The sequence below is a fragment of the Chiloscyllium plagiosum genome, unplaced genomic scaffold, assembly GCF_037043375.1.
Source record: "Chiloscyllium plagiosum isolate Xiang-an unplaced genomic scaffold, Cpla_swu_hap1 HiC_scaffold_6, whole genome shotgun sequence".
NCBI lineage: Eukaryota > Metazoa > Chordata > Chondrichthyes > Orectolobiformes > Hemiscylliidae > Chiloscyllium > Chiloscyllium plagiosum.
In genome coordinates, this window is record NW_028270144.1 from 33,770,851 (window position 1) to 33,793,136 (window position 22,286).

At 37.7% G+C, this 22,286-nt stretch overlaps 1 protein-coding gene across 2 annotated transcripts in view; it reads left to right on the forward strand.

Moving 5' to 3' along the window:
• Nucleotides 1–17,385, forward strand: part of ndfip2 (Nedd4 family interacting protein 2) — a 108,956-nt gene extending 91,571 nt beyond the window's left edge. For both annotated transcript variants that reach the window (XM_087987978.1, XM_087987979.1), the window contains 3 exons: nucleotides 461–527; nucleotides 12,454–12,559; nucleotides 16,259–17,385. In XM_087987978.1, the coding sequence (XP_087844104.1) occupies nucleotides 461–527; nucleotides 12,454–12,557 (171 nt within the window). In that variant the 3' untranslated portion in view covers nucleotides 12,558–12,559; nucleotides 16,259–17,385. The remainder of the gene's footprint in view (nucleotides 1–460; nucleotides 528–12,453; nucleotides 12,560–16,258) is intronic.
• The last annotated feature ends 4,901 nt before the right edge of the window (nucleotides 17,386–22,286 follow it).

Genomic DNA, 22,286 nt, shown 5'->3' on the forward strand with positions numbered 1-22,286 from the left:
TACTACCAGAGGAAATGGTGGAGTCTAGTATAATTGCAACATTTAAAAGGCATCTGGATGGGTACATGAACAGGAAGGGTTTGGAAGGATATGGGCCGGTTGCTGGCAGGTGAGACTAAATTGGATTGGGATATCTAGTCGCCATGGACAGGTTGGACCGAAGGGTCTGTTTCCGTGCTGTACATCTCTATGACTCTATCCTTAGCAGAAAATGTAAACAAATGCATAATTAAAACCTGAAATTACCATTTGAGTCAAAATTTTGGATTGTTAGAGAATATGGATACTGATCGGAGAGCAAAATGATATTTGATTCACAGGCATACATTGTATCTTACATCTTGCTCAACACCATTTTAGTAAAGGCTGAACAAGAAGTATCTTTGACCCGTGCTTGAATAGGCACTTGTCATTTGAAAATAAGAGCTTAAAGTGTATTTTCTTTATTTTTCTCTTTCAGTTTTCTGATTATTTCAATGGTTATTTCAATGGTCAGTATTGGCTCTGGTGGATATTCCTTGTTCTTGGTAAGTTACCTTTTTTAAAAAATCAATTTGCTTATAACTGAGGAAATTTCTTTTTTGAAAGAACATATGCACTTTCCATAATGCATGTGATATAATTTTGTAATTAGCTTCCTTTCTTTTCAAGTAATATTTCATTTGGCAGAAATGCATAAGTTGAAAATATGTTACATGGTTTATTGCTTATTTAGATGTGAATTTTTACAAGAGTTGGAACTGTTTTTTTTTGAGAGCAAAGTCTAATATTGTGTGTTATGCTGGAAGTATTTATGCTTGAGTAATGATCGAAGTTTTGTTTAGTATCTCCCTGTCATGTACAAAAAAGAATTGATTGAGCTTTGTTATGCACATTTAACACAGTATTTTTGTCTATGTACTTTAGAATGGTTTGATGCAAATAATATATTAAAATAGTGTTTGAATACATATTAAAAGTGTCCGTTTCATGAGCCTGAATTCTAGAATGGTAGTTTTCCATCTAAAGTCATAAGTTCTAATTCCAGCTACTACTGATAGTTCAAACTTCTTTGTGTTCACTGATGATTATCTGACCTTGTTTGAAAGTCTAGAAAAAAAACCCGACATGTCAGAAGGCTATAGTTTTTTTTTAGTAAGGTTGGGAGGAGAAGTGGTATCTTTTTAAACATGCTAACTGCATGTCTGCTGATAGATGCCAGTTGATGCAGTTCCTATTTTGTGACCACATAGATCTTACTCAAGCAGTACATTACAAAAGTACACTAATTGTAGCATGTTTATCTTTTGGATTTTAATGCTATTTACAAAGTTGGAAATTGATCAAGTATTGCTCTAAGATTGATTTGGAGATGCCAATGTTGGACTGGGGTGTACAATGTTAAGAATCGCACAACAGCAGGTTATAGTCCAACAGGTTTATTTGGGAGTGCTGCTCCTTCATCAGGTGGTTGTGGAGTATAAGATTGTAAGACACAGAATTTATAGCAAAAGTTTACAGTGTGATGTATTTGAAATTATTTTTCTTTTTCAATATATAATTTTCAGGTCTTTTTCAATCTGTAATTTCAGTTACATCACACTGTAAACTTTTTTGCTATAAATTCTGTGTCTTATACTCCAGAACCACCTGATGAAGGAGCAGCGCTCTGAAAGCTAGTGCTTCCAAATGAAACCTGTTGGACTATAACCTGGTGTAGAGAGATTTTTTTAACTTGGCTCTAAGATTATTTGGGAATAGATGAAAATAGAACAAGAGTTTCTATTTTTTGACTAAGGGAACACAAGTTATAACTCAAACAATGGTTTAGTGTGACGATAGATTCCGATTAATACTATTTATATTTGTATAATGTTTGAAAATTATTTTGTGCTTTATTGATTGGTGACAGAACTGAGGCAGAATATACCTTCAGTTCATTTGTACTTTTGAGGAGGAATTGTACAGTTGTTACATGTAACCTGCTGAATGCTTATCCTGTTAGTCTCCAAACAGTAAAGGAACTACTATTCTTTAGCATACTTAGATTGTGGAACCTATTTTACAAACATGGTTTGCTTTTATTTTCTGTTCTAGGGGGTTCAATGTGATTTAACAGAAAATTTCAAATCCCAGGCAAAACGAGATACGTTCCTTTGAGCTTTTCCCAGTATAGTGTTCATCTAAATTTTATATTCCTATTCCAATTAAACATTTGTTTTTCTGAATGAAAGTAATTTTTTGGGTGATTTATATTAATGTTAAATTTGGATTATAGAACAGAGAAAATAATAATTTTGCAAAGCAACGACATTGTTTCTAAGTTAAGAAATTATTATATGGCTTCCCAAATAGTTGAGATATATTTAAAAAAACTTTTTTGTACATTTAATCTTCTGTTGATTGTAGAAAGTACAAATAACTTTTTAGTTTAAAAAAATACTCTGTTAATTCAGTGGGTAAGCCTCCAGTGGAGGCCTGAACATTATGTTGGATGCAAAGCACTGAGGAAATTGAAAATTAAAAGAAACTTGAGTGTTTATAATGCAGCTTTTGCACTCTTTGTTGTCTTTTGTTAGTTATTATGAGAAATAAATGAAAGAAGACTTGTCCGTGCCAGAAATCTGAATGAAATAAAATAATTTCATGAAAGCAAATGCTTTCAGGTTTCTTTATTTTCCTCCGATTCCTGCTACCTTGTTCTTAATAGGAAACAGTAAAATGAAGGAGTTAGTTGCAACAGAACGCATGTGTATGTGTATCAAATCTACAACACGCAATTGAGATTACTTGAGCATGTAATTGCAATCAATGAGCCAGCAAAATCAGTGCTTTGAATAAGTGATATGGTGGACAATACCACTGCTCATGAACTTTGATGACACTAATCTAATTTGCATTCTCTTCCCATTGTACAAAAGGGTCAGAGCATGTGTTAGTACAGATTTGTTTTTCTTCAACTTCACCCTGTGGCAACATTCTCCATTACTGTATAGCTCAATCTCTGTGTTTGAGCCTAGCAAATGTATTGCCACTTATTCACCAGTCCTATTTGACAAACGTTTGTGACAAATTGATATCTGGAGTATTCACTTATAAATTGGCTTGGTGATGATGTATGAGAGCAAAAATTAAAACATGCTGGAAATACATAGCACTCACATTAATGAGTAAGATTTTTAAGAAATAATTGTGACAATGCATTATATTGACATGTAGAGATGATTTTCATTTGAAGTAAAACTACTTTGCCCATTTATTTTGTGCAGTACTTTGGATAATCTGAGGGATTGTATGATTTCAAAGCAAATTTGTTCTTTCTGTTTAATTAGTTGTCTCTGAACGCCTTTATTTACGTAATAATCAGCACCATTTTGGCACTTCTGCAATTTATTGCCTGTACAGTATTTTAGCAAAGACTGAGACCATGGAAGATGCCATATAAATGTATACTTTTTGTCTTTTAACTTCCTAAGTCAATTGTTGAATTGTTTCGCCTCAGGTGCATTAAGAATATTAATACAAATGAGGCAGAAAAATCGCTTAGAAGTGCAAAAACGTTGATAATGGGCTATGAAAAGCAGTTTCTGGATCAGTGGTGCTGGAAGAGCACAGCAATTCAGGCAGCATCCGAGGACAGGCAAAATCGACGTTTCGGGCAAAAGCCCTTCATCAGGAATAAAGGCAGAGAGCCTGAAGTGTGGAGAGATAAGCTAGAGGAGGGTGGGGAGAGAGTAGCATAGAGTACAATAGGTCAGTGGGGAAGGAGATGAAGGTGATAGGTCAGGGAGGAGAGGGTGGAGTGGATAGGTGGAAAAGGAGCTGGGCAGGTCGGACAAGTCCGGACAAGTCAGGGGATCGAGTTGCTGGAGGTTAGAAACTAGGATGAGGTGGGGGAAGGGGAAATAAGGAAACTGTTGAAATCCACATTGATGCCCTGGGGTTGAAGTGTTCCGAGGCGGAAGATGAGGCGTTCTTCCTCCAGGCATCTGGTGGTGAGGGAGCGGTGGTGGAGGAGGCCCAGCACCTCCATATCCTCAGCAGAGTGGGAGGGGGAGTTGAAATGTTGAGCCACGGGGCGATTTGGTTGATTGGTGCGGGCCTATGAAAAGCAGTTGTCTGCTCGCCTAAAACTGCTTTACTTTTCACTTAGAGACCCATGGAGTCTTAATACAGGCATATCGATAACTTTTAGAACAGTCAGCAAGATACTTTGTCATGTAACTAATGAATCATCTAACCCTGATTACAGAGGGAGAGCATATTAAATCCTGCGATCATATATCTGCATGCTACTGCTTCTGTTACAGTTTTGCCACTGATGAGGTTGTATCAGGTGGACTGCCCACCATCAGGCCACTCGAGGCCCTCAAGTGGTCACTGGAGGACAAGGTGAAGGGTGCAAGCATGCTCCTTTAGCTGGGAGAAAAGTTAATCAAGTCTTTCTTTAAGTGTTGAACTGCAAAGAAGAAAGGGGTAATGCATTGAAGACATTACCAGATTGATACCTGGACTGAATGATTTGTTGAACAAATAAAGTTTTGGTAGATTGGGAGTTGTTTCCACTAGAGTTTAGAAGAGTGAGGACTGACCTTATTAAAATGTATAAGATCCTGAACTGTCTTGACAAGGTGGATGCAGAAGGGATGTTTCCTGTTGAGCGTGTCCAGAACCACAGAACACTGTTTAAAAATTGCTCTTTTGGGACAGAGGTAAGGAGAAGCGATTTCTCTCCAGATTTGTGTGATGTTTGAACTCCTTATCTCTGGTGCAGGTGAGGTCATTGAATATTTTTAAGGTGGATGGAGATTAATTACAATCAAGAATCTAAGGTTTTTGGAGATAAGTGGGAAAGCGGAATTCAAAACTCAAACAGATCAGCCATGATCTTCGCCATGAATGAATAGTGGAGCAGATTCAAGGGGCCAAATTGACCAACTACTGCTCAGTGTTCGAATATTCACAAACAAGCAGGAAAGTCCTTTTGAGCTGCATCATTTGGACACCTGGTTAGGACAGGATAGAGTGAAGGATAGGCTTTACCTAGGAGCTTTCATTCTCCTTTGGATGTGGGAGTATTGCATTAGGATGCATGTTCAAAAAGGAGAGACTGATAAATCAGCCTTGATGGTGGTAGGGAAATTTTCAGAAAGCAAAATACAGGATAAAATTCATTGTCACTTGGATAAATGTGGGCTATTAAGAATTGTTCAAAAGTAAATAATTTGACAACTTTGATATAAGTTCCCTTAATCAAATAACAGAGGGTTAATGAGGATTGCATGGTTGTTTGTGGGGAGCCAGTCAGCTGGACAGCTAGTTTACAATGCAGAGTGATACTAACTGTGTATGTTCAATTCCTGCATTGGCTAAGGTTACTGTGAAGGGCTTTCCTTCTCAACCTCTCCCCTCGCCTGAGGCATGGTGACCCTTAGGTTAAGCCACCACCAATTGTGTCTCTCTAGTAAGATAGCAGCCCTGAGGTCTGGTAAGATTATGGTGATTTTACCTTTATGGTTGGTTGTATATGTGGACTATCACAAGGTTTTAATAAAGTATACATTATAGACTTTCAGCAAATTTAATGCTCATGAAATTAAAAGGTCACCGGTAGCTTAGATTACTACTGGCTTTTTAAAAAAAAGCAGATTCGTGGTGAACTATTGTTGCTTTGCTGATCAGATATCAGGTATTATATTGGTGTCACCCATTTTGCTATCTCTGGTTCTTATTAATGTCCTCAATTTGTCTGTACATGTGCAGTATGATGATTCCTGAAGATAAAAATATGGAAAGTGAATATAAACTGAACAGTATAATTTAAAAAGGAGGTTTAAGAACACAGAAATCAGGAATTTTATGTGCACAAACTTTTGAAGGTAACAGGATGATTTGAGGCAGTTTCAAAACAAAAAAACACCCTTTGCTTGACAAAGAGTACTAAAAAGCAAAGATGTTAATACTAAACCTTTAAGTCACTGCTTGGTTTCATCTAAAGCCACATACCAAAGGTCTTAATATGTTACTTAAAGAGAATGCAGGGAAGAGTTATCAGAACAATGCGTGGGACAATTTTGTGGATAGTTTATAGAGGCAAGAAGTGTTCTTCTTACAACAGAGAGAAGGTTAAGGGAAGATTTATTAGAGAAGTTTGAAGTTATTTGAGGTTTTGACTGAATAAATAATGAGGAACTGTTTCCACTGGCAGAGATTCAGTAACCAGAGGCCACAAGATGTAAAGTACTTGACAAGAAAAAAGCAGAGATGAGAATGCTTTATGCAGTGAACTGCAATCTGAAATGCACTGAGAGTGTGATGGAAGCAATTGCAGTGGTAATTTTGAAAAAGAAAATTGATGTGTATTTAAAAAGAAAAAATGATTTAGTTGTAGAAAAGTTGGGGATTGGTTGGCTTCATCAGCTACATGACTAAATTGTGATGCAGTATAATGCCCTTGTGGACTGCCTCCTTGCCTTGATCCACAATCGTGTTGTGTCATAAATCATAATAAATAACCTTCTTGATTGCAGAGGAAGCTACATAAAGAAAGAGATATAGAAGAAAAGCAGGGAAACAGTATTAATTGTACATTATTCCAAGATCCAGCATATATGCAATGTACTGTATGAATACTGTTCACGAAATATTGTCTACTCAAATGATATTTGATCTGGCAATGGGTTTATGGAATATCAAAACAAACTTTCGAGGCAAGTTACAGACATTGTCAAAAATCAGTACATTGGACTTGTCATGTAGTTTCCACTCCCAACAGCACACTTTACCGTCCTACATTTCTGTTTGTGGTATTCATAATGGTGCAAGTCCTAACTAGAGGAGAAGAGCAAAATTTTGGAATCAGGAATTTAATGCCACTCAGGAGCTACTGCTGATGGAGCCTATTATAAACCCATTTTTGATCAGATTGGTGGAAGCCAAAAGCTGGAACTGCTTGAACTAAGTAAGATCAGGTGATGTGCTGAATTTGACTTACACTTTGCATTCAGTTTTCTTAAGCAGTGTGTATTGGGAAGGAAGATAAACTAAAATAGATTAGGATTTGATAGAAAAAGGAAAAATCACGCCCATTAAATGCAGAAGCAAAATCAGATACTTTACCATTGTGGCATTATTTCCAATACAGTACAAATTTCTAGATTCAAGGGAAAATTTTCAAAGCCATTGGAAAGATTTCTATGTCACTATATATGACAAAACAATTATTTTTCTTTTATAAATGTATTTACAATTTAATTGCACACTCACTGTCAAAAAAGTGCACTTTCTACAAGCTAACTTTTGTGGAAACATGCAATGAATCATGGTACAATTTTATTATCTTATCAATCACAACATTACTGAACTAAGTTTACAAACTTGATGAAAAGTCAATACCAGTAAAGTGAGGAAACAAATGTTGCGAACAGCTCCTGCACAAAATTTAACAAAATAGTCAATATTGACTACTTATGTAATGGCCATTATAAATCATTATTGATATTGTTTAGCATATATTCTGTACAATTTTATGTTAAAACGTTTTTTTTTGCCATTACACTTATTGGTAAGGTTCTTGGGAGTGTTGCTGAACAGAGACCTTGAGTGGAGGTTCATAGTTCGTTGAAAGTGGAGTTGCAGATGGATTGGATAGTGAAGAATGAGTTTGGTACACTTGCCTTTATTAATCAGTGCACTGAGTATAGGAGTTGGAAGGTCATGTTGCGGCTGAACGGGACATTGGTTCGGCCAGTTTTGGAGTACTGTGTGCAGTTCTAGTCTCCCTGCTGTAGGAAAGATGTTCTTAAACTTGAAAGATTTCAGAAGAGATTTATAAGCATGTTGCCAGGTTTGGAGGTTTTGAGATACAGGGAGAAGGTGATTAGGCTCAGGCTATTTTCCCTGGAGTGTTGGAGGCTGAGGGGTAATCCGACAGAGGTTTATAAAATCATGAGGGGCACAGGAAGGGAGAATAGACGAGGTCTTTTCCCCAGGGTGGGGTAGTCCAAAACTAGAAGGCATGGATTTAAGGTGAGAGGGGAAAAGATTTAAAAGGGACCTAAGGTGCAACGTTTTCACACAGGAGGTGGTGCATGTATGGAATGACCTGCCTGAGGAGGTGGTGGATGTTGTAATAATTACAGCATTTAAAAGGCATCTGGATGGGTATATGATTAGGAAGGGTTTAGATGGGTATGAGTCGAGAGTGTAGTCCTAGAAAAGCACAGTAGATCAAGCAGCATCCGAGGAGTAGGAGAATTGATGTTTCAGGCAAGAATTCCTGATGAACGGCTCTTGCCCGAAACATCAAGTCTCCTGCTCCTCGGATGCTGCCTGAACTGCTGTGCTTTTCCAGCACCACTCTCGATTGTGATCTCCAGCATGTGCAGTCCTTACTTTCTCTTTGATGGATATGAGCCAAATGCTGGCAAATGGGACTAGATTTACTAAGGATGTCTGGTCAGCATAGATGCGTTGGAATGAAGGGTCTGTTTCCTTGCTGAACAGCTCTGTGACTCCACAATTGAAAGCAGGAAACTAATCATTTTTTTGAAATTGAAGCATGTCCTTAATTGTTGAGTCACAGAGCTGTTCAGCAAGGAAACAGACCCTTACTTAAGTCAAAACTTCAGTTTTGTTCATGGTAAAGTCTGGGCAATTTAGGTAACAGTCCATAAAGTAAATATAGAAGATTGAGGGTTTATTCAGCATATTAATACCTGCAACCCTGGTCAGCTAAGGTTAGTGCTTCTCCTCAGCATGAGCTGGATCTTATGAGCATTCAAAACAGATGAAGGAACTGGGGGCAATAATTTGTACTGAGAATCCTTTTAAAGTAGCGAAGTATGAAGTATGGTTAGAGAAGCTGATTGCCAACTAAATATCCCTGCATATTTCAGAAGACAGCAGAGGGAAGATGAGGAAAGTAATGTACTTGTATTAATAAAAGATTGTGTAGTGTTGGAAAACAAAGTGTATTAAGATAGCATTAAGATAGATACTGGATCCAAAATGATTGAATTCAAAGATTAAAGGGGACTAATAGCTCTGATAGATTCCCAATTGATGGGAAGAGGATTACAAGAAGAAATATATGTGCACAGATTCATGAATAGGTACAGAATAATAACCATGGGCAATTTCAACTAACTCCCATGTAAACTGACAGAAATAAATAGCAAAGGGGAAAAGGCGCTCAGGTTTTTACAATGCTTACACAACTCCATCTCGTAGCAGAACATATAAATTACATGAGAATACTGCAAGTGCTGGAGATTGGAAATAAAAGCAAAGTTCTGGAAAAACTCAATAGCTCCGGCAGCATCTGTGAAGCAATAAGCAATTAACATTTTGAATTTAATGACTCTTCTTTAGAACTTCCACAGAAGATACCAAACCAGCTGAGTTTCTCCAGCTCTTTTTATTTAAGGGAAGAATCACTGGATCTTGTAATGGATAAAGAAAAAGATCAGACATGATTTGGATAAAGAATGACATAATATTCTTAAACTAGGGTTATTGTTGGGAAAGAGCAAATGATGAAGAAACTAAGGTGGAGCTAATAAAGATATGATTCGAAGATGCTGGTGTTGGACTGGGGTGTACAAAGTTAAAAATCACACAACACCAGGTTATAGTCCAACAGGTTTAATTGGAAGCACACTAGCTTTCGGAGCGACGTTCCTTCATCAGGTGATTGTGCTGATCACCTGATGAAGGAGCGTCGCTCCGAAAGCTAGTGTGCTTCCAATTAAACCTGTTGGACTATAACCTGGTGTTGTGTGATTTTTAACTAATAAAGATAACTCTGGATAAAAAATTTGAAAATCAAAGAGGTCAGTAAAGAACAGGGATTCCACTAAAATACCTGGAATCAATTAGCAGGTAATTATGTGGCATTGTGGATGTATAGAGAACAAATGAAAAAATTTTATCAATAGAAAAAAAAAATGGCTTGGATACCAAAGGACAAGAAGGCAGAGGGGCAAAAAAAGCAATTTGGGGAAGGGAAGTAGGGATAGGCCCATTTAAGAATGGTAAAAACAATGACCAGATTCTGGATTAGTGGTGCTGGAAGAGCACAGCAGTTCAGGCAGCATCCGGGGAGCAGTAAAATCGACGTTTCGGGCAAAAGCCCTTCATCAGGAATAAAGGCAGAGAGCCTGAAGGGTGGAGAGATAAGCTAGAGGAGGGTGGGGGTGGGGAGAAAGTAGCATAGAGTACAATAGGTGAGTGGGGGAGGGGATAAAGGTGATAGGTCAAGGAGAAGGGTGGAGTGGATAGGTGGAAAAGAAGATAGGCAGGTAGGACAAGTCATGGGGACAGTGCTGAGCTGGAAGTTTGGAACTAGGGTGAGGTGGGGGAAGGGGAAATGAGGAAACTGTTGAAGTCCACATTGATGCCCTGGGATTGAAGTGTTCCGAGGCGGAAGATGAGGTGTTCTTCCTCCAGGCGTCTGGTTTTGAGGGAGCGGCGGTGAAGGAGGTCCAGGACCTCCATGTCCTCGGCAGAGTAGGAGGGGGACTTGAAATGTTGGGCCACAGGGCGGTGTGGTTGATTGGGCAAAGTAAACTCATAGATAGTAGCAGATAAATGGCAGTACTTCTTGTAAGTGAGTCATAATACATGCAAACAGGTTGATTTTAAAATATTTTACTGAAGAAAATAACAATGAGAGGATTTGCTTAAAAAGAATGATATTACAATTGAGAAAATGAGAAGAAATAATTGACAAACCTCTGTTCCCTTCCCCTCATATACTAGTCTTCCTTCTCCTTTACAAAGCATGGTGCAAATAGTTTGCTGATTTTTAGAGACTACTGACATATTGTTTCAGATTAAACAATGTTTGTGGCATAAATTAGTTTGGTTTTCAGTATAACCATGAGCAGGCCCAAATAAGGTTTTATTTCAATGTATTTGAAACTTTGAGTCTTTGTCTGTGCTGTTGGTCTATGGTGATTTCAGCTGTGATATAGAAACCCTGTATTGCCTTAAGCAAGAAGACAGCTGAGAAATTGCCACACTGAAGGGAAGGTATACCATCGGGTGATTTATGTTTGTGATGTTATACTTCAACATGGCCAGAAAAGGAGGAAAGAAAATTTGAGAGAAGAATTTTAATTAATGTTGTGATAATCTTTTAGTATTGATTTACATAGTGGATGAGTGTTAATCTCTGAAAACAAGAAAATTGAATAAATGTGCACAGCAAAACTTTAATATAAACTTCATAATGCAACCAATAGAATATGTATATAGTAAATCTAATCATAATTCATAGGATCCCAAGAACTACTAGATACTCTAGGAAACCTACAGAAGTGCTTTATTATTTTAGCAATAAATCAGTATCAGTTTGTTTGAGCCAGTGAGATACACTGACAAGAACAAATTAAAACTGTATGACAGGCTGTAATCTTAGTTGCTGGAATGCACTAAATTTCATTATTTTAAATTTAAAGAAATTCTGAATTGTTTTATACAAAATATATAGCATCCATGAAACTACTCAAATCTGAAGCATTTTTATTAATACTAATGTGAAATTTTAATAATTTCAGGATTAAAAGTAAATTAGGACTTTCAGTTTAGTGGCTTGCCTAAATGTTGTAGGTTTTCGATGAATTTTCTTCAATTATAGAACTACATCTGTTTTTCCAAGTTTTAACTTCATTTCTAAAAACCATTTTGTTTCAGGATGTACTAAAAATGTTGTTTCTTGTTTTGTTCTAATTCTTCTACTGATTTGTTTTATCTTGGTGAAAGGTTTGAAATTAGTTCATTTAAAATTTGCCTTGCTATTAGCTGCATAGGTGATAGTGAGAGAATTCAGTGAGAAGGTTTCACTGTACTGGTGCCAGTGAGAAAGTTCAGTCATTTTGATAATAATGGAAGGGTTTAGCTGACAAGTAAAGATTACTAGTGGAAATGGGAATTCTGTTTTTTATTCAGCCACATCTGTTTTAACCTTGTGAAAATTTAAATGAGATGATTAGTCAATTTCATCGCTACTGTTAATTTACATTCTAGTAGTCGGAGTGTTATATACATAAAATCCAAATACATTCAAATATAACAGAAGGAGCTGATTTAGTTTATTGAGTTGGTGAGAGAGAGGTAAGAAGTGATGTTTTTAGGAGGGGCCAAGTATGGTAATAGAACTATATTTTCATGGTGTTGTTTTAGTTCTGATTTCTGTGTTTGAGTGACTGACTACATGACAATGTGTACTTGACTCTTTGACTACTGAATCAAAATCATTGAGTTTTATTTTTTAAATGCATTATATTATAGTGTTAAAAGTTGATCTGAAGTAAATTTGTAAAACTTATCTCTCAATATAACATTTTTCATATTGAAGAATATGTGATATCCTCCTATTCAATATAAAAGGGTGTGTTCTGTTCATTTAATTTTGTCTCTTTCACTGTTCTAAAATAGTGCATTAAATTTTATTTTTGTTTTTCCTTTTAGGACTACTGCTGTTTTTCAGAGGCTTTATCAACTACCTGAAAATCAGAAATATGTCTGAGAACATGGCTGCAACACACCGGACCAGACTTTTCTTCTTGTACTAGAGGTAATGATCATTTCAATGGGTACACCAATAACAGTTGACCATTGCCTTATTTCTATATCATTTACCCATTTCTTAAGTGTTCTTCAGATCAGTCTGCTCCGTGTGGTTGAAATGCATTTCCTCTGAATTCCATTGCCTGCCTCCTGATTATAATCTTTGAGGAGAAAGTGAGGTCTGCAGATGCTGGAGATCAGAGCTGAAAATGTGTTGCTGGAAAAGCGCAGCAGGGCTGAAGAAGGGCTTATGCCCAAAACGTTGATTCTCCTGTTCCCTGGATGCTGCCTGACCTGCTGCGCTTTTCCAGCAACACATTTTCAGCTGCCTCCTGATTATACTCAAGCCTGGTGTGTCAAGGACATTACATGTCCCACGTTTTCTCCATTTGCCTCTCCACTTGGATATCGATCCTGGGCTTTAACTGCAGTCTGTCACAGTCTAATATTCACAACTATGTGAAACAAGATTGCCATCAACTCAGTGTAAGCAAAATTGAAGTTTGCTCTTTTGTCCTGTCTGGCCATGACTCAGAAACATAAGAACATGAGCATGCCACTTAGCCTGTTGAGCTTAGCCTGCCTTTCAGCATGCTAATAGTTGATTAAGCACTTTTGTGCCTTTATCTACATCACTCCCAAAACTCAATATATCATTGATAATCAGAAATTTACAGTCTCTACCTTAAACATACTCAAAGGTTGAGCTTCCAAAGTCCTCTGTGATAGATAATTCCAAAGGTTTACAATCTTCTGTGTTTAAAAAAAAATCTGATTTTGGACCTAAGTGATACTTCCTTTATTTTTCAATTGTACCCACTGGTTTTAGATTCCCCAACCAGGAGAAACATCTTATCTGCATCGACTCTGTCTATCCCTTTAAGTATTTTATCAGTTTATATGAGATCACCTCATTCTTCGAAGCTCCAGAGAATACAGTCCCAATTTTCCCACTCTTGTCTTTGCAGGACAGTCTTATCATCCCAGGAACAATTCTGATGAGCTCTTGTTGCGCACTCTCTATTCCAATAATATTTTTCCTGAGATAAGGAGATCAAAACAGCATACGTTACACCAGACGTAGTCTAACCAAGCTCCTATACAATTGAAGAAAGACTTCACTGCTTCTGTACTCAAATATTTTTGCAATAAGTTTTCCTAATAGCTTGCTGCATCTGCATATTAGCCTTCAGTGACTTAGCCATAAGGAAACGTACGTCTCTTTATACATTTATGCTTTTATAATCTCTGCATATCTGTTTCTACTACCAAAGTGGTTAACTTCACAGTTTTCCACATTATATTTCACCTGCCATGTTCTTGCCCAACCACTAACCCTGTCTGAATCCTCTTGAAGCTACTTTACATCTTCCATTGAACACACATTAGCTTTGTCTCATTATAAATTTGTAAAGATTACATTTGGAGTCCATCTCCAAATTATTGATATAAATTGTAAACAGCTGGGGCCAAAGTACTGATTCTTGTAGTACCCCATTAGGCATAACCTGCTAATGCAAGAGTGACCTGTGAATTCCAGCTCTGTTTTCTGTCTGTTGTTGGGGGCTTCTGTAAATCTGTGTATTACGTCCAGTTTTAGCAGTTTTGTTAGTACTATCTTTGAAGACTCCAAGTTTGTCAACCACATTTCCCCATTTTTAAATTCATGCTATCTCTGTGTTATCAGATCATTATTATCCAAGTGTCCATTTTTAATTTATTATCCTACATAATAGATGCTAGCAGTTTCCCTACTATCAGTGAAGTAATGACTCACATAAACATATGCAGCTGAGTACATTCCTCATGTCTGTTCTGTTACCAGAATTGCTTTCTTGTATCCCTATGATGTTACTGACTTCATTACTCACTATCTAAATAACTTAGTGAATAAATGAATACTAGCTGCGCCTACTGTCTTCACACTGAGTATTAATCATGGATTGACTACTCTTTTTCTGAAATATCGCTCTTGCAGATTAGTTTTTGAGTTATTCTCTTGGCATGTAGGATAAACTCTCTGGTTCTGCTGTTCTGAACAAGGTTTAATATATTGTCGTAGCCAATGTTCTCTCTTCTTTCAGAATCATAAATGAAGCTGACACATTACCTCTTGAACTTCTCTTTTCCATTGGGAACATACTGTGGTGACCAGAATTGAACACCTCATTCAATGAGATATTGGCCAAGTCATACCTCACATTAACATTAAAAGACAATCAACACAGTCGTCCACCTTTTCCCCAACCATTTTCAATCCGATCCAAGTTGAAAGTTTTCTTTGCTGTTCTTAAAACTCATTGAAGAATGGAAAAGACACTTGTTAGACTTCACCTGGATTGTTATGTAAGATTTGAGGTCTGAGGAAGTATTGACCAGACTAAGAGAGTTACCTGATGAAGGAGCAGGTACTCTGAAAGCTAGTACTTTCAGATAAACCTGTTGGAATATAACCTGGTGTTGTATGATTTTTAACAAAGTTCTGAAGTTTTTTTTGTATGCTTTGGAGAAGTGACATCACAATGAAACCTTCAATTCCCTAAGACTCAATCGCAGCCCCAGTGAATTGGCCCACTTACAACACCAATCGTCCATTTGCACAGACCCAAAGTTTTATTCTGATTACGTTCTGTCATCACCTTCCCTCCTGATGGCACCACTGATTTTCTTGGCCGCATAGATTCGATTGCCGTCTGCAGCCTTCATCCTCCACTAACCTCCCACCACTGCAAACGATTGCTTGAATGAGACCTGTCATTAAGATTGGCAGAAATTCCACATGTCCTGTCTTCCTCTCAGAAGCCCTGCCTTATTCCCAATCAATATCAAGGCCATGGGCCTATAGAAAATACTTGATATTTATAAGCAATTATTTTTAATTAGAAGTCCGATTATTGGTCTGCTTTAATGATGTCGGTTATTTTAAAATTTAATCTGTATATTTTAATTTTTGAATAGTTTAACTCTCTCTTTGAAAATTAATTTTTGCTATGTGCATACAACAACCCAAAAGCACCTATTTAAGTTCAGTAACACCTAGAGACAAATGTAAAAATTTTTTAGAAAATAAATTTGGGATCGCTAATCTTTAAATGACTGAAAATGTTTCAAGCTGTTCATGTAATAACAACCTCTTATATTTATACAGAGCCTTTAAAGTAATAAGAGATTCTATGTTTATAAGCCCCAAGGTGTTTCATTGATGGCATTGTAAAAACAAAGTAAACTGAGACATGAATGGAGATATTAGGGCAGACTTCCATGTGTTGTCAAAGATCTCCTTATGTAAGTTGAAGTTTCTTGTTTTATGATGTCTGGATGACACACCTTGGGATATATTATTACATTAAAAATGCTTTATAAGTACCGATGATATAAAAACAGAAAATGCTGTAAAAACTTAGGTCTGTCAGTACCTGTGGAGAGAGAAACAAACTTGAACCATTAACCCTGTTTTTCTAAATTGATATGCTTGGATGATAGATTGGGGCTATGGTATGATCAGTGTGCAGTATTCATAGTCCAGGCTTACATAGAATTAATAATCCTTTCAGTAAGCATCAAAAGGTTGATTATATAGACTGAATTGTTCCCTGTTGTAATTTTTTTGCCTTCAAAACAGTAGTGTTGAAGATTAGGAGGAAAATTGGGAAAAAGGAAACAATTCTAAAATGATTAATTTTATAACTTTATATATTTCTTCCAGTATGTGGCTAATGAGGAACTCGAACATTCCTTCCTAATGTGAATTGTCCAGATGTTGTGCTTCAAGCTGCCAAGTTATTTGGATGTAAAACTACTGAAGAATAAATAATTTAAGGTGTGACAACAAAATGTAAGCAGAATAATGAATCTCAAGACACTTCATAAAATGGGCCGAGTTCCTGAGTTGCTAGATGCTGGAACCTTCCCTTCAAATTTTAAGACCAGTGATCTTTACAATGCAAAAAGGTTTTAATCTACAAATTACTGCAGAAGAAATATAATGGAGCTGTTCTTTTGAACCTGGAATCATCGATCAAACATTGACATTGAAATATATTTGTGACTGAATATCCAAAATGTTTCATAATCCCACCTAACCAGTTGATAGATTTGATTTAAAGCAAACTGATATATTTGTTAAACTATTTAAAATAATTGAGCTTTAAAAGCAGCCTTTTTTGTCTCATGAAATTGGAAATATCTGAAGAATAAAAATGTAATTTACTGGAATTAGGATTAGAACTGTATTAGATATCTTGATATGCCTTTTAAAAATTGCAGAGCAAGTAGTTGTTCCCTTATTTGTATGGTTTTCTGCTTTTGAAATTGTTTTGATTGCTTATTCTCAGTGTCCAGTTCTACAGTGACTATTGCATGACATTAAACTGGTAACAACAATTTCTTTATTGGCTTTACTATTGCTTCAAATTGCTCGTGAAATATAACTGGAATTTAATTCTAACATTGTGGTTGTAAATTACTTTTTACACCAATTATTTCTTTGTTCTTTTTAAAGTAATCTAACAAATCAAATGATGGAGTTAAAAAGGATTGTTCATTTGATTCTGTGCTGATTTTTTTTCTTTCAAAAATTATTTGTAAGCTACTTTAACAGAAACAAAGTATAAGTAATGAAGAAAATCAAAGTCCCATTTGAGGTCTGTGATGTTGACTTCAGTTATGACTTTGCAAAGATGTATAAAACAGTATCCTGTACTTGTAAAAGTTTGAGGATGAAGAATAAATGCTGATTTAATCATTCGATTTTTTTTTTGTTTTCACCAACTTGGTGTAGGAAAATGAGGTGCCACTTGGTTTCTGAATTTAAATAAAAATATATTTAAAGACTTTTGTAAAGGTATAGTACTTTATATTTATCGCCTGGAAAACATTAAGTGAAAGAGAATTAATTAATCTTGAAGCATATTTAGGTTTCTACATCCAAAATGTGGAAAACGTAAGGACGTAACAAATAGATGTGGAGTAGACCATGCAGTTAGATTATTGTTGTTCTACTTCAGTGACACTTTCCTGCACTATCCACTCATCCCTTGATATTTTAATATGTAGAGGTCTATTGATTTCAGTCTTGAACATACTCGAACAACCGAGGCACAACAGCTCTCTGGAACAATGAGTTTTAAAGAATGACCATCCTCTGAGTGAAGGAATTCCTCCTCATCTCACTTGTAACTGGCCTTGTATGTCTGAATGCAATATTCTCTCATTTTTCTGGACTCCAGAGAATAAGTTATTTTAATTTAATCTTTCCTCGTTAAATGAACCCTCCATCCCAGAAATTAATTTGGTGAACCAGCATTGCACTCTTTCTATGGCAAGTGTACCTTTCCACAGCGAAGCAGACCAAAACTGCAGACAGTGCTCCAAGTATGGCCTCACAATGGTTTTAAATGGAAAGGTTGAAAATATTAAAACATCTTTACTCCTGTACTCAAAAATACTAAAACGATGACTGATCATTTGCTGTCTTAATTGTTTCACCTGAATTTAGCTTTCAGTGACTCCTGAATGAGAACACCCAAATTCTTTTGATGTTCAACACTTCCCAGCCTCTCACTATTCAAGAAACACATTATGGGCAGAATCTTCCCAACCCCTGTATGACATTGATAATGGTGAGTCAGTTTGCCGAAAATTTGGAAAACACAAATTTCCACACGAGTAAAAAAAAATTAGATTTGCAACTAAGATTTGAACAGTGAAATGAGAATTTCACTAGTGAGTGGTGAAAGTTATTCTTGCATGAATTTGTGTGCCTTGATCTAATCACATATCAATGATATGCAGTTTCCTATTCTCCCACTGACCAGATAGAAACTAGATGGTGAAAAATTCCTGACATAAAAGAGCAAGTACTTGGTCACTGCTTGCTCATCTCGTCTGGACCTTTATCTTGGACAGCAGTCATCAATGTCTCAGGTTACTCTGTATGGTAGCAACTGTCCATAGGTTCTATCTATGGAGGTAATCATTGGACACAGGCTGGCCTCACCACATCACGGCACATCTCCAACTCAGTTTCAATACAGTTCTCTTTAATGCTGCACTTTGGAGCACAAAAGAGTTGACATGGAGGCTTAAGCACCCATTTCATGGATTGGACCTTGATCCAGCTCAGGGCATCTCGCTTTCTTGGTTGGCACTCAGACACTGCACTGCCCTGGAGGCTCAAAGCATTTCTATGTTGGAAAGGAATGCTGAAGGGAAGTAATGTTCGGTCAGTCAAGGAAGACCCCCTTCAGTCGGGGGGAGGGGGGGTACTGGCATTGTAAGTCAACAGCATTGTCTAATATCATTCCAGGGGCTTGGACATGATCAGTCACTTTAGGGGTTCAGTGTAACGGATCCATAGTCCTGCAGGTTCAACTAGTCAGTCAGGGAGCTGCACAAATATCACTTAAGGGTCTGCTCACTCATTAGCCACAGCTGTCTCCAGGTTAGGGGCATGGGCCGTGGTCAGTCCAGAGGGTTTGTCTACCAAAAGATGAGGGATTATTAGGCCAGTAGTGAGGTGTGAATTTTGGGGAAGTTAATCTTGGAGATTGGAGGCAGCATGTTTGGATGCAGTAGGAATAAATGTGAAGATGGGGGAATCTCTCCATGTAAGAGTAGGAGACAAAAGAACATAGGGAAAGGTGCATTACAGAGGAGCTGTCATCAATGGTCACCACTCCAGTATTGATAACGGTTAGTGCATGACACTGACTGCTGTATGACTGGGACTCGAGGTAAAATGGGAGCTGAGCAGTAGGATAGATAAGTTGGGTGTTAATGTTGGAAGATCAAAGCCAATGGATTTGACAGCGGGGTTGGGAGTGTCTTCCAACCTTTGTATTAGTTTGCTCTGTTCTCCTACAAACCTGCCTACTGTTGCTATTACTGATGGAAAGTATCCATTTTGATACTGCCAGGATGACTTAGAATGCACTTCAGCTTTATCCAAGCATGACGAAAAGAGTGAATTATTGCAGTGAACTGAGTGATCTGTATCAACATGGCATTAGAAGCTTACTAAAGCTGGTATCATTAAGAATTGAGAAAGAACATCCATTGATTGGAATTATACATGGTATAAAAAGCAGATAATGGCTTTTGGAAGCCAGTCACTTCAGCTCCTTATAGCTACATGAGTTCTGCAGACCAACCATTTTCAGATACCCCTAAACTTTCAGCATTGTAAAATCAGAAATGGGAATAGTTGCATGATATTCAGTTCCATTCAATCCTCCAAGTCCCAGGTAGCTCATATCTACGAGACCTGGACAGCATTCAAGTCTGGGTTGAGGAATGGCAAATAACAAGTGCCAGCCTATAACCATCTCCAACAATGATGTGGAGGTGCTGGTGGACTGGGGAAGACAAAGTTAAAAATCACACAACACCAAGTTATAGTCCAACAAGTTACCTGATGAAGGAGCAACGCTCTGAAAGCCAGTCCTTCCAAATAAATGTGTTGGACTATAACCTGATGTGTGATTTTTAACCTTCTTCAACAAGAGACAGTATAATTAAATTCCCTTGACATTCAATGGCATGGTCATCCTACAAATCCCTCACCATCAACGTCTTGGCAGTCATATGATCTGCATTGACTATGAATTACATTCAAATGCTTTAGCCACCAGAGGTTAGGTATTCTGCAGTGGGTGACCAACCTCTTGAGTCTCTTTTATAAGTCATGAGCCCAGAATGTGATAAAGTAGTCCCCATTTAGTTGGATGACTATTGTTAATGTACTCTGGCTGTGTTGTGTCCCATCTGCAAGATGCATTGCATTAACTCATCAAGATTTTTTTTCCATGACACCCCCTCAACTTCATGAACACTACTGCCAAGAATAAGTTTGTCCAAATGTTTTGCATGGGCTAGAAAGCTTTCAATATTTCTCTCATTAGGGGGATGGTGGGGGTGGGGGGAGGTTAGCAGTGACAACATTTCAGCAACAATAAATGCAAATTTCTAAAAACCATCAAAGCAATAAACTTGCAATTTAAATGAGTAACAATAAAAATGAACATTACAATTTCCAAATAGCAAAGCCAATTAAAAAGGATTTTTAAAAAAACTGGATGCTAGAAATCTGAAACAAAAACAGAAATTGCTGAAAAATCTGTGTCTGGCAGCATCTGTGGAGAGAATTTAAAGCTAACATTTTGGGTCCATTCCTTAATTGTCACTAATTAAAATCATGGATCTCCTTACCAAATAAGGCTGTGGATCACAAACACTGCAATGGTACTGAAGATGGCTCACTACAACTAAGTACAGGCAATAAGTGCTGCCTAGTCAGTGATAACTGAAATAATTCCATTGAGGTTGGTTTCTCTTCACCAAGTCACCCTTTTACATATGTGTATTATTTGACACTTCCTCAGAGCCAGCTCTGAGTGAACAGATATAAACTCTTAACATTCCTGTTAAGAGTTTATTTTTTTTTTCTTTCTTTTTCTTTTCCAACACTACCACCTAAGTGCGGTAGTGCTTATTTTATCCCCAGCACCCATGGTGTGTGTGTGTGCAGGTGTGAGATAGTGAAAGACACAAAGTGCACAAATCTTTATTCAATTTCCACCACCAGGAAGATAGGAAAACACCCAGGTGGCCAGTGACAAGCACTGCCCTTCACATCAAAGGGCAGTGTTGTGTGATCAAAACAGTGAAGGGGAGGGTAGGGACTAAATCAAAATAGAGTTGGAGGGAGAAATAATGCACTCCACTCCCTGCGGCACCCACCTCTCCCTGAACAACTCCAGGGTGTTGGTCGACACCGAGTGCTCCTTCTCCAAGGACACCCAGGCTCTAACGTAACCGCGGAAGAGGGGCAGGCAGTCGGCCCTAACGACCCCCTCCACGGCCGTTAAGAGTTTATTCTCTTTCTTTTTCCTTTTATTCTTGTGAAAGACACAAAGTGCACGAATCTTTATTCAAATTCCACCACCAGGAAGATAGGAAAACACCCGGGTGGCCAGTGACAAACACTGCCCTTTCAATTCCATTTTTTTTTTTGTTTTTCTTTTTTTTTCTTATACACCTGTTTTTCTCTTTTTTTTTCAACCCCCACACTACCACCTAAGTGCGGTAGTGCTTATTTTATCCCCAGCACCCATGGTGTGTGTGTGTGTGTGCAGGTGTGAGACACAGTGAAAGACACAAAGTGCACAAATCTTTATTCAAATTCCACCACCAGGAAGATAGGAAAACACCCGGGTGCCCAGTGACAAACACTGCCCTTCACATCAAAGGGCAGTGCTGTGTGATCAAAACAGTGAAGGGGAGGGTAGGGACTAAATCAAAATAGACTTGGAGGGAGAAATGATGCACTCCACTCCCTGCGGCGCCCACCTCTCCCTGAACAACTCCAGGGTATTGGTCGACACCGCGTGCTCCTTCTCCAAGGACACCCGGGCTCTAACGTAACCGCGGAAGAGGGGCAGGCAGTCGGCCCTAACGACCCCCTCCACGGCCGTTAAGAGTTTTTTTTTCTTCTTTTTCTTTGTGTGTGTGCAGGTGTGAGACACAGTGAAAGACACAAAGTGCACGAATCTTTATTCAATTTCCACCACCAGGAAGATAGGAAAACACCCGGGTGGCCAGTGACAAACACTGCCCTTCACATCAAAGGGCAGTGTTGTGTGATCAAAACAGTGAAGGGGAGGGTAGGGACTAAATCAAAATAGAGTTGGAGGGAGAAACATCTCCTGTTTATTTTTTTTCTTCCTTTTTTTTCT